The 13136-nt window shown below is 36.6% G+C and overlaps 1 protein-coding gene across 1 annotated transcript in view; it reads left to right on the top strand.

Annotated features, from left to right (window-relative positions):
- The window catches only part of SLC6A5 (solute carrier family 6 member 5), a 58889-nt gene extending 47151 nt beyond the window's left edge, over positions 1–11738 (top strand). Inside the window, 3 exon segments of the mRNA XM_051965112.1 lie at positions 5414–5514; positions 9077–9244; positions 11583–11738. Coding sequence (XP_051821072.1) covers positions 5414–5514; positions 9077–9244; positions 11583–11738 — 425 coding nt within the window.
- The last annotated feature ends 1398 nt before the right edge of the window (positions 11739–13136 follow it).

The following is a 13136-nucleotide window of genomic DNA, read 5'->3' on the forward strand; positions in this document are numbered from 1 at the left end:
TAGCCCTCTCTTACCTTTCCATTCTTATTTTACCTCATTCCCTAACACATACTAGTCAGTCCTTCAAGCCTTCTGAAGAAGGCACTCCATTTCTCATCTCTAGGCATTTTCTCAGGCTGTCTCCCTATATCTAGAACTCTTTCCTCCAAATGGACTGCATTTTCCCTCTCAGAAATTTCATTCACTCCTAACATTTCATATACTAATCCTATTACCAGCAATCCTCAAATCTCCTTTATCCTGACCTTCTGAGCTCCAAACAAACTCTGGTGATCTGTGAGCTCTCTCCGTTCATATGTCCTACCAACACCTCAAACTCAGCATGTTTAAATTTGAGCCTATTATCTTTCTCCCCAAGCTAGTTCTCTTTCTAACTTGACTATTTTTGTCAATGGCACCTCCACTCACTCACTTGCTTTGAACTTTGGGATTGTCTCCCTTACCTTTCATATCTAGTCAATAGTTTCCATCTTTGAAGCATTTCATATCTGTCCCCTTTTCTGTTATTACTTCAACCATTTTAGTAAAAGCTCCTCTTGCTGGCATATAATATTTTCCTTTCAGGTCTTCCCATCTCCATTTTCTCTATCCCTTTAAATCTATCCTTCATACTGCGTTCAGAATAATTTTTATATTATTTTATTATTTTTTATTTTGAAAAAAAATTTCTTCACAACATTATCCCTTGCACTCACTTCTGTTCCGACTTTTCTCCTCTCTCCCTCCACCTCCTTCTCCCGATAGCAGGCAGTCTTATACATGTTAAATATGTTATAGTATATCCTAGATACAATATATGTGTGCAGAACCAAACAGTTCTCTTGTTGCATAGGAAGAATTGGATTCAGAAGGTTAAAATAACCCAAGAAGAAAAACAAAAATGCAAACAGTTTACATTCATTTCCCAGTGTTCTTTCTTTGGGTGTAGCTGCTTCTGTCCATCATTGATTAATTGAAACTGAATTAGATCTTTTCTTTGTTGAAGAGATCCACTTCCATCAGAATACATCCCCATATAGTATCGTTGTTGAACTGTATAATGATCTCCTGCTTCTGCTTATTTCACTCAGCATCAATTCATGTATGTTTCTCCAAGCCTTTCTGTATTCATCCTGCTGGTCATTTCAGAATAATTTTTTAATGCATCCATCTGTTCACATTATTCCTATGCTCAAAAAAACCCTTCAATTACTATTGCCTACTGAGTAAAGTTCAAACTACTTCATCTGGTACTGAAACCTCTTTACAACCTATCACTAATTTAACATTTCAGTCTTAACTCCTTTTTTGTTTTTAATTAAAGTTTTTTTTTATTTTCAAAATGTATACATGTATAATTTTCAACATTCATCCTTACAAAACCTTGTGTTCTAAATTTTTCCCTCCTTTCCCCCCACCTCCCTTAGAAGGCAAGTAATCCAATAATGTTAAACATGTGCAGTTTTTTTATATTTATTCCCACAAATATCGTGCTCACAAGAAAAATCAGATCAAAAAGGAAAAAAATGAGAAAGAAAACAAGATACAAGCAAACAATGACAGAAAGAGTGAAAATGCTATGTTGTGATACACACTCAGTTCCCACAGTCCTTTCTCTGATGTAGATGGCTCTCTTTACCATAGAACTGGCCTGTATCATCTCGTTGTTGAATAGAGCCATGTCTATCAGAATTGATCATCGTATAATCTTGCTGTTGCCATTTACAATGATCTCCTGGTTCTGCTTGTTTCACTCAGCATCAGTTCATATAAGTCTCTCCAAGCCTCTCTGCTGGTCATTTCTTATAGAACAATAATATTCAATAGCATTCATATACCATAACTTATTCAGCTATTCTCCAACTGATGGGCATCTACTCAGTTTCCAGTTTCTTAGGCATCCACTCAGTTTCCAGTTTCTTACAGCCATAACTCTTATTGTTCCTTTCAATGCATGTAAAACTTTGCCCTTTCCCTATAGAGTAATTCAAGTAATGAATAAGCATTTATTAAACAGCTACTTTGTGCTGGGTAATGAGGATGCAAATATAAAAGGGAGCCAGACCCCATTCTCAAAAAGCACATATTATGATGGGAGAGACAATACAAAAAGGGGCAACGTGGCTAGGAGAGGGTTTGGTCTGGGCCATTGGATTAGGGAATTGACACAACTTTAAAGATAGTATAATTTGATTATTGTTATTAGGATAAGAACTTTGGTCCTATAAGGAATATTTTAGAAGCTACATGGATACCAAGAGATGATTACTCCTTTCAGCAATGCTTAGTTATAACTCCAGGGGCCTGCTGTTTTAGCAGACTTTGTATTAAACCTTTCCTGCTTCAGGAATGATCATAGGCACAGCATGTTGGCTGCTGTAGAGCCGTAACAATAAGTGTTCTACCCAGGAAATGTGGGTGAATGAGTGTTTAGCAAGTTGGAGATCATCTTTCTTGCTCGAATTGCCAGGATGCTAGTGCTAATTAACAAATGAGGGAGACTGTGGGCTTCCAGGACTGTGTGCTCTTGGGGGACATAAGCAGCCTTCTAAATGAGACGAAGACAGGGCCACCGAGAAACCTCCCACCAATCAAAGATGATCGATTGCATCGATTGTCAGCCAAAGCTAATCATTTCAGCTGTTAGAATTTGTTCTCCTTTGAGATTTGGGTTATAGGAAGAGGGGGAAATCTGTGATAATCTGCCATGTTTCTACCTGTATTTTCATCAGTGGAGTATAGATTTCCAGTGATTCTTAACCATAAAAATAGGAACTCATAGATTTGTTATTATTATTATTATTATTATTATTTTGGTGAGGTGATCAGGGTTAAGTGACTCACCCAAGGTCACAGAGTTAGCAAGTGTCAAGTATCTGAGGATAAATTTGAACTCAAATCCTCCTGACCCCAGGGTCAGTGCTCTATGTACTTTACCACCTACCTGCCCCATGATCTAAAATTCGATAGGGATAGTCAACCTAAGAAAGATGGAAAATTCTCAGGTATAATGATTCTTCTTTTATATAATTCAAGTCTTTGAATTCCTAAATATCCATTTAGGTGCCCCTTTTCCCCAACCTAAACATTCTTGCTTCTTGTATAGTGTATTTTTGAGATCCTTCCCTATCCTGGTCACCATCCTGTGTAGTTTCTAGTGTCCCAATGCCAGTCTTCAAATTTATTTCCCAGAACTGAGTGTTGCCTAGAAAAGAAAAGGCTTAGTGGGAGGCACATGATGCTGATCTCTAAGCTTATGAAGGACTGTGATATGACAAAACTCAATTTGATTTTGTTTGTTTCCAGAAGAAAAGCTACAGGCTGAAGAAGACTTAAGTTGCAGAAAAATAGATTTAGTAAAAATAAAATAAAAAAAAAAAAACAAAAACAAAAACAGCCAAACAAAACTCAACAGAGTTATCTTAAAAATAAGAGTTAACAATTTTGAGAGAGTAAATTTATAATCTTGGTCTCTAAAGATCATCAGATGAAAATTAGATAAGCATTGTTGATGATTTAATTGAACAGATTCATAGGTATGAGTTGTACTAGACAGTTTCTGTTGTCCTGACTTTTGTCATCCTGTTGCCCCTGGCAGAACATCAATTTTCCATTTAAAATAAACCAAGTAAAAGAAGAAATTAGAAGTGTTTGGGTAGAGATAGATTACTTTATACTTATCAGAAATGGTGAAAAGGGGACTTAATGGACTGTAAGCTTTTTGAAAATTTTTTTAATTATAACTTTTTATATACAAAACATATACATGGATAAATTTTCAACCTTGACCCTTGCAAAAACTTCTGTTTCACTTTTTCCCTTCCTTCCCTCCATTTCCTCCCCAAGATGGCAGGTATGGACGGTAAGCTTTTTGAAGATGGAACCAAATCTTAGATAAATTTTGATTCTGTCCTAGTGCCTCCTAGTACAGTAAGCTTGAAGTTAAGTGGAAAAGTAGAAACCCCATGATTCAAAAGCATTTTCCAACTGTTTTTCTTTGTTTTTGGACCTATATCCCTCTCTCCTTTTTTTTTTTTTTTTGCAAGGCAATTGGAGTTAAGTGAGTTGCTCAGGGTTATAGAACTAGTAAATGTTAATATTTTGAGGCTGGATTTGAATTCAAGTCCTGTTGACTCCAGGGCCACTGTTCTATCCATTATACCATCTAGTTGCCCCTTCTCCCCCTTTTTAAAAGTTAAAAAAAACCTATTTGGAATGATTAATGTATAGAGTACTAGGATAATGAGAACAGATATTTAGAATTGGAAGAAATCTCAGAATTTATGAAATTTTACAGACGAGCATACTGAGTCACAAAGAGTTTGTTCTTTTTTCCAAGCTCCAGTGGTAGAAAAGGGATTCAAAGGCAGGTCCCAGGTCCCATGACTATTTCCATTTACTCTCATCTCCCTTAACCTATTAATTAGAATTGCATCTGTGACTAGTATGACAATAGACCTCCTTGCACCAAGAAAGGAGCTTATTCAGGACACAATGATATTACAATGGGGTAAGTTTTGTCTGATGGTTCTATAGCCAGTCCCATAAAAAGATAAGCAGAAATGTATTCTCCATAGAGGACAAAAGCTAGTTTTATCAGTGTACTAATGGGTAGGGCAAAAAACCATACTGAATTTTTAATTGTTTTAATTTTTTTTTGGCTGAAGTAATTGGGGTTAAGTGACTAGCCCAGGGTCACGCAGCCAGGAAGTGTTAAGTGTCTGAGGCCATATTTGAACTTGGGTCCTCCTGACTTTAGGGCTGGTGCTCTATCCACTACATCAATTAGCTGCCCCAATCATATTGAATTTGATAAATTTTGAACTATTTTTGTGTAAATGAATCTATTGGATGAGCTTTTCATAGATTTTGCCAGATGAGTGGCTTGGTGGCGCAAGAAATTAAAAACAAAACATGGAATTTGCTTTGGGCTTCATCTAGGCTCAGCCATTTGCTATGTGGGTGACATTAGGCAAGTCATTTCCCCTTTCTGAGCCCTCATTTTCATTTCTAAAATGAAGACATTGGATGGAGTGACTTCCACAGTTGTTTCCAGCTCTAAGGCTCTGATGCTCTGAACCTAATGGGCTTTCAAAGACACCAGGATGAGTATATATGTCAGTCTGAGTCAGTATTAGCCTGCTTTGATATGCTCTAAGTGCTGCTTGTGGTCCAAGAGCTTTTAGGAGTCACTAGGGGATAACATCCTTGAATCGTACTGCTGCGTGTATTTAATAGCTATTTAAAGTTTCGCTTCTCCATTATCTTCTGGACAGGGAGAGATTCATTCATCAGACAGTCTCCTACCTGAGGAGTATGAACTTTGTATCAGCCAAGTGCCATCTTGGGCCAGAGAGCTTGAATTTGTCTCTGTGTGAGATCCAAACTTCTGCCATTGCTGATGCCCTGAATGTCTCTGCTCATTTGTTCGCAGGTCTGCAAAGATTTTGTGAAGATATAGAGATGATGATTGGATTCCAGCCAAACATTTTCTGGAAAGTCTGCTGGGCGTTTGTAACACCTACCATTCTTACAGTAAGGATCATATATTGGCAATTGATGCTCCGATTCATGAATTAAATTTGATTTGTTTACCCTTCTCCTCTAAAGAGCAAAGCATGGTAGCTTTGGGTAATTAATCTAAAAGACGAGAATATTGTATGTTCATTCATACTCCCAGAGTACAAGAAGTTGCTTGATGCTTTCCTTCAAGACCATCAGATGGAGATGAACTCCAGGATTCATGCTGCAGATTCTCCCCCTGATCTGTGGGATGGCAGTGGTTCAGTGGGAAATAAATGAACTCTGCAGTTAAGAGACCTAGGTTAAAATCCTACTAACTACTGCATCTTTGAGCAGGTCATTAAACTTCCTCCTCCCAAGCGTCTTCCTTGGAAGCCCCTCTCAGTCTCAATAAATGAACTCTTTATTTTAATGCTCTCTGGAAAACTGTGGATGCTCCCATATTCCTGTATCCCAGAAGGTGGCGGTAGAAGCCAGTCTAAGAATTCTCAGATTGCATGCAATTTTCTCTCTGATGGAAATCAGGCAGGGAAGATAATTGTAAAGAAAATCTGCATTTTCTTTTCTTTTGCTGTCATGGAGAATATAATCACACCATTTCAACTTCTTTCTGAGAGGCTGAAACAACAAAAAGAAAAAACCATGATGCATTTGTTTCAGTCTATGTGGAAAGTGATTTAGTATTATTTTGACATGCAGTCTCCCCTCCCCCTGCTCTCATTATTCTAAAAGGCCCCTTTGCTTGAAGACATTATGTGTGAGATTTTAAAGGATTTAAGAGGGGTTTGAATTCTTTTAAAAACAGAACCGAGTCTACTCTAGAAAGGTCTGATTTATCTGTTTGGTAGAAAGGAAATGCTTCTATTGCCTGCTATGTTTCTGGCTCACCATCTTACCCTCCACTCCCAACTTTTTATTTTTATCTTTTTGGCTAGCTAAGCTTTATTGATAGAGTGAGAACATGCCCTTCAGTCGCTGCCAATGGTGGTTTTTTTTATTGGTCCAAATAAAAATGGGAAGTCTTATGGGATTCCGGCTGCCTACTTTCACTCTTTTCCCTAGGGGAATAGTGGAGACATTTGAGCCGGAGAGATGCTGGTTGGATTCTGAAGAAGAGTAGTATATACATTTACATGTGCCATATCAGTCTCTGGGATAGAAGTAAATTATAGATTCCTATCTCTCTGATGAGAAGCACAGAGCCAAAGGCATATTTGATTAATCTATCATCTCTAAAGCACGCTTCCCCTCCCAATATAGAGATAGTTCTGTAAAGAGGATTGTTTTACTTCCCAGCCAGACTGGCACTGGGGACAATTATATCCCTGCCTTCTTCCCTCAGGGTCCTTTTCAGGTGCGACTTAATTTAGGCTGTTGATTTTTTTTTTTTTTATCATACCCTTTTAGCTATTGATAGTTGAAATAAAAGCACTAGGTTGCTCATGTTTTGGGTTTTTTTTTTTTGCTTTTGTTTTTGTTTTTTGCATTTTATTTCTTTCTTTCCCTTATGCCCAGAAGAAAAGACTTAGAATTGAGATAGTAAAAGATTCCTTTAACTTGTGCATATCCATTGAGAAGTAGCCTTTGTTTTTGATTTCCCATCCCTATTCACTTTCTACATACCCTGTGAGTGAAAAAGTCATGTTTCACCCAATTTATGTTGCTTACAATTTTGTATTTCTTTTTGGTGGCATTTAGAAGCATATTGATCTCAATAATGGGCTTAGATGAAGACTTTGGGTGATCCATTCCCTCCATGTCTCATTTAGCATTGACATGAATCTGGAACTTTTCTGTGTAAAATCCTCCCTCTCCATTCTTTCTCTGAAAGAATCTGCTATTGTTTAGGCATTTTTTTCCATTGAAGAGGAGTACTGTTTTTTCTGTGGATCTGGAACTGGAACTGGAACTGGGTTCTAGTCTCAAGTTTTCAATGTGTTTCTTTTTATGTAACACATCTACTTGGTTCTTTGCTAAGAAATAATCTACTGTAACTTAACCTTAAAAATGAGAACAGTGTGGGAATTTGTTTTGTTTGATGATGAATATTTATTAAGAGTTTTGTTTTTCAATTAAAATAAGATGTGGGAGGAAGAGAAAAATTAAATTAAAATAAAAGCAGGTATAATTTCAAAAAGAAGAGAAAAAGAAATGATGAGAGTAAAGAAAAAAAAATCTAAACCATCTTCCATCAGTGAGAATTTATGCCCTGAAGGCAATGATTTCAACTGGTGCCAAATTTTGGGAGCAGCTTCTGAAGATATAAGTTAATACAAAATGTCCTTATCAGCATAACATTTTCTTGGAAGCAAGCTCAGATTGCATGTTGTTGTTGTATCCTACTACAAATCTGAGATTGGTAGTGAGCTAGGAAGGACTAATATTATGGTTTAAATGACTTTGTAGCCCCAGAAATAAAATTGATCATTTTTATATATGCCTCCTTGGATTTATAGGGCTATAAATATTCTCTATGCAATTATTGTATACATAGTCAGATCACGCTACTGAATTATGCACAAGCATAAGCAGATGTATTGCTATTTATATAGTAAATGAAATAGAGCAACTTAATATAATTACATTAGGCCATAGTGCCAATAGACTACAAGTAGAGCTCTTTCTTTGTAGGAACATGAAAAAATAGTTGTCTACATACAGGTCAGGGTTGTTTAGAATTTTTGTGTTGAAGTCTTACTGCTTGGACTAGTATACTTTGCCTGCTGGTAATGGTAATGATGATAATAACAGAGATGATGTTGAAAATGTTATACAGATATTTTACATGTGCTTTATGCTTTTCAAAGCACTTCCATATGTTCCATTTGCTATTTTTCCACAACTTATTTAAATATTGATTTTTTTTATTAAGAGTAGGAAGAGGAATTATGTGACCAAACTGCTCCAGGACATTCTTCCTAAAGATATACTAAAGCTAAAAAAACCTAGCCTTATGGTACCTGGGAAATGATGTCTGAAGGCTCGATGAGGGCAAGATATCCATTTACATTTATTTCTGAAGTTCCAATTTTCAGCAAATAGGATCATTCATGCTATTTCCTGACCTTCTCTCTTGACCCTTCTTTGCAGGGGTGAAAGCTAGGGTGGGAGGGCAGAATTAGTCTATTATCCATTTTTGTCCCTGAAAAGTAATTAGGGAAGAAATTACTCCTATTTTGCATATAAGGACTCTGAGACACATGGAGTAACTCAATTAGTGACTGATAGATCCAGGATTCAAACTGGATCCAAGGATCCCAGATTTTTAGTCTGTGACCTACCATGTTGTCTGTACCCAATTAGTGTAGCAAAAAGGCTGCACAAATCTTTCTTTCCCCCATACTTATTAAAAGAAACATAGATGAACTAGTTGGACTTTGTGCTGAATCACCTCTCCAATATCATTCTGGGTCTTATTTTGGAAGGAGAGACTTGCTTGATATGAGTCATGGTTTGGGCCAAGCAAATTAAAAGAAGGATCAATTTAATCCCTTGGTGTGTGGAATGACATCCTTGAAATCATTATTGATGAACCTCAATTAACCATGTGTTCTTTTCTTTCCCCCCTTCCCAGTTTATTCTTTGCTTCAGTTTTTATCAGTGGGAACCCATGACTTATGGCTCTTATCGCTACCCCAACTGGTCGATGGTGCTTGGATGGTTGATGCTGGCCTGTTCAGTTATTTGGATCCCTATTATGTTTGTGATAAAAATGCATCTAGCTCCAGGCAAATTTATTGAGGTAATTCTATGGATTTCTATTCCCCTGCTATCAGCTCCCAAGGGAAAGCCTGGAAAATCTATGCATGAAAAAAAAAAAAAAGATTCAGTAAACTTATTCAAGAGGTAGACCTGGTGATTAAGTGATTACAATTGCCACAGTTTTCTATTAAATCCATTTTTATTATGTATTATTCTACTAATGGAGGTTTTCAGCCAATCCAAATGCAGAGCTATTATTATGCTATTCCTCAACCTGGTGACAGCTCTCTTGAATAAATGATCATAGCTTCTGCTTCTTTCCCTGGAGTTTCCTTCTTCTCTTCCCTCATCCGCATTTTAAATCCCAGTATTTAGTTTTTAACTACACATCAAATTCCATTTTTTTCTCACTAGTTTTTTTTCCCTCCACCCCAGTCTTTTTCTTTCTGAACTCTCCTATCATTTTTGATGTTAGAAATACATTTAACAGAATTAATCTGTCACACTTCTTGCTCCTTTTTGCTGCCTATTGTTTGACCGGAGTTAACATTGATGGGATTGACACTATCCCTGTAGGAAAGTGATAATGGTCTCTGGGCAACAATCGACTCTGAGAATAGTTGACACATGGTGTATCCCATGAGATGATTCTTGAACAATTTTGGGGTACACAAAGCACTTTTGTGGGACAGATGAATGTACAAAATATCTGTCTTCAGATTCAGTGATATGCTTTATCTCTGAGCCATAATTTCCTCAAAAAATGAGGGGAGTAGATTGGAGAGGTCTTCTCCAACTCAAAATTTTAAAATGTTTTGATTCTATAATACATGTTCACCTCTATAAATGTAAAAAAATACCTCTTTAGAATGAATGAGAAATTTGTACTGTTTTAAATAAGCTACTAGTAAGGTAAAATCTAGATTTTATCATTGTCAGAATCAACTTTATTCATGCTGTTCTAGTAAGAGAAAAACCTGGCTGCCACCTAGAGAATCCTTGAGGATGATTACTGGTCCATAGAACACAAGGAAGAAAATGGGTCACTAGGGGGCAAGAACGTAACTGGCACCGGGTAGCTTGCATCCTTGGAGTCCTTGCACTTTCAGTCAACTAGAGCTAGGAATAAAGAAGCCCCATTGGATCTGGAATGCAAGAAGTAGAATAAGTTAATGTTAATCATGGGGCAATATTAGAAAATGCACAAAAAGTCAGGGGATTGGAAGTTGAGATTCATTAATTTATAATGATCTGTATAGAATGTGATAGTTATCCCTAGTAGATATAGGAAGGAGTCAATAATCCAGTTTTTATCCATAGGAATATTTCCTATAGTTCATCTTCTGTTTTTAGATCACTGCTACTTAATGAAACATAGTGATTGTGCAATTGGGTCCCAATGAATCATCTTAACACATTGCTCTGAAATTCTGCTCAATTTGAAAAGACGCGGTATTATTCATGGATACTTCCATCTTAGCCTGCAATGTCCTAATCTGATGAGTTGCCTATATACATTTATTATGGTTGATTTGGGACATGAAAGTTGCAAACTGATAATTAAAATAGAGATTAAAGTAACTGATAGAGGAGCCAGATTCATTTTAATAGGTAATAAACATATAATTGCTCCCTCAACATAGCCAGAGATAGGTTTTCTTTCTTTTTTTAATACAAAATTCTCCAATCAAATTAAGTTTTCAATAAAGATTTCAATGAGAGAATTAGATAACTCCCATTATTTTTATTTTGACTTCAGGAACCCACTTCTCTGAACCAAAGAGAGATGTGACCAATTTTTTTCATGAGATAATTAACATCTTTGCTCACTTTTAACAACATATCTTTTGAGTTTGGATTAGGGTTTTTATTTGGTCATTTATATACTTTTGGGAAATGTTAAAGAAAAAAGTTATTTTGATGCCATTGTTGAGATTCCAGAACTGAAGTAATTGAGCACATGTCCTCTGGAGAACAAATTTGACAGTTGGGGAAAATATCACAAATTTTCTTCATTTGGAGGAAAAATATCTAATTAAAACCTGGACTCTTTATCCTTTATTAATCTTGTAATTTGTGTGCAAAACAAATCCTAAATAGCATTACATGATAATATTGCTTGTAGGATGATGTAAATACTTTCAAATGAACCAAAGTAAATCTCCTCTTTACCTTTCCTGACCCAGTTAATTATTGGACCTAATCTCAAGGAACAACTGTTTGCCATAGGAGATTTCTCTTTCCTAGAGAGAATCACAAGCTAGGTGGGTCTAATAGTAGACCCTTTCTTAATTCTTCATTTAAGAATTGCAAGGAGGGAAGTCTTGAGTTCCTTTGACCTGTGGTTTGTAACTGATGTGTCTTTGGTTCTCTTTCAGAGGCTCAAGTTGGTCTGTTCGCCACAGCCAGACTGGGGCCCATTTTTGGCTCGGCATCGTGGAGAGCGTTACAAGAACATGATCGACCCATTGGGAACATCCTCGCTGGGACTGAAATTACCCGTGAAAGATTTAGAACTGGGGACCCAGTGCTAGTTTTAAGACAGCAACAGCCCAGCCTTGATTTGACAATATTTTTTCTTGTTTCCCCTCCTATGTTCTTATTTTACTTCCCATTTGCCACATCTCCCTTCACTTCTGTGCATGAGAGTGGTTAATTAGAAAAGTAGGACTTTTTGTCGCATGCTGTAGTGAAGATCTAGACAGACCACTTGAAGCAGTGTTGACTGAGTTAGTGGTGTCCCATATGTTGGGTTTCCCCCTTGTGTTGCATGCTGTTGTTCACCTTTTGGGAGTGGATTGGAGAAGTTGTTTCCACCAGTCATTTGGACCACAAGGAGGAATGCAGCATGTTACGTAGTGTGATCTCAGCAGCCATGAGGCACCAATAATTTGGGAGGAATTGACATGGAGAATCAAATGAATAATTTCAGTGAATTCTTCCAGAGAATTAAAGTACAGGACAAAATGTGTTGGGAAGGAATTGAAATGGCAATGATCAGAAAGCATATTTGGCATAAGGCCAGGTGGATACATCTGGACACCACTGAATTGGTTATTTTCATGAGTTTCCATGAATGATTTGAGTTCTGTCTCTTTCATTTGGAGCAAAGGTCTCATAGACTGAAGTCTCTAATTTTTCATTCTTTGCTAGAACTCTAAAAATCATTTCTGTTCCTTCCATTTAATTCTTTCTTTCTGAAGCCCCATCTGTGGGTTTTTAGGTCTTTTTTTGTCTTTTTGCAATCTCTTCTCAAGAAGCCATCGTATAATTTGTGCCTGATTTTGTATTCTCATGGTAGTTCTACGTTCTAGTTTCAACATGACATTTAGCTGTGTGGTTCAATGTAGTATTCTCATTTCTTCTCTTCTAAATGCTTTTCTATAAGCTGTAGAAATATTGTTCTCTTTCGACCTCTGGGAAAACAAGACTTACCCCAACTCTGTCTATATATTTTATATATATATATAGATATAGATATAGATATACACACACACATACATATATAGGACATAAACTCTTAAAGACAGACTGATAACGTCTTAATTTTTACTCTCAACTTTTTCACTCACAGTAACTGCCAACTGTGGTCATAAAGATATAGAGAAATGGAGAATTTAGTAGAAGGCAATCATGCTGTCCCTGGACTGGTAGAATATTTCTAGGTCACTGCGTTTACAGGATTTTCTGATAAATACAGCTTAGGTAAGTAGTGATCAAGCCAATTAAGACTTTAGCTTTTAAGAACACATTTAGCCAATCCAATTTTAAGAATTCCCCATTTATAGCACTTATTGTAATTGCATTATAATGAGAGAGAAAAATATGTCTACCAAGATGAGCAAAACTATAACCTTTATTATCTCCTTATATCCTATACATAAGTAGATGAGCTTTTTAAAGAATGATCTGTGTTCATGTAGTATGTACCA

This window comes from Antechinus flavipes, chromosome 6, assembly GCF_016432865.1.
Source record: "Antechinus flavipes isolate AdamAnt ecotype Samford, QLD, Australia chromosome 6, AdamAnt_v2, whole genome shotgun sequence".
Classification (NCBI taxonomy): domain Eukaryota; kingdom Metazoa; phylum Chordata; class Mammalia; order Dasyuromorphia; family Dasyuridae; genus Antechinus; species Antechinus flavipes.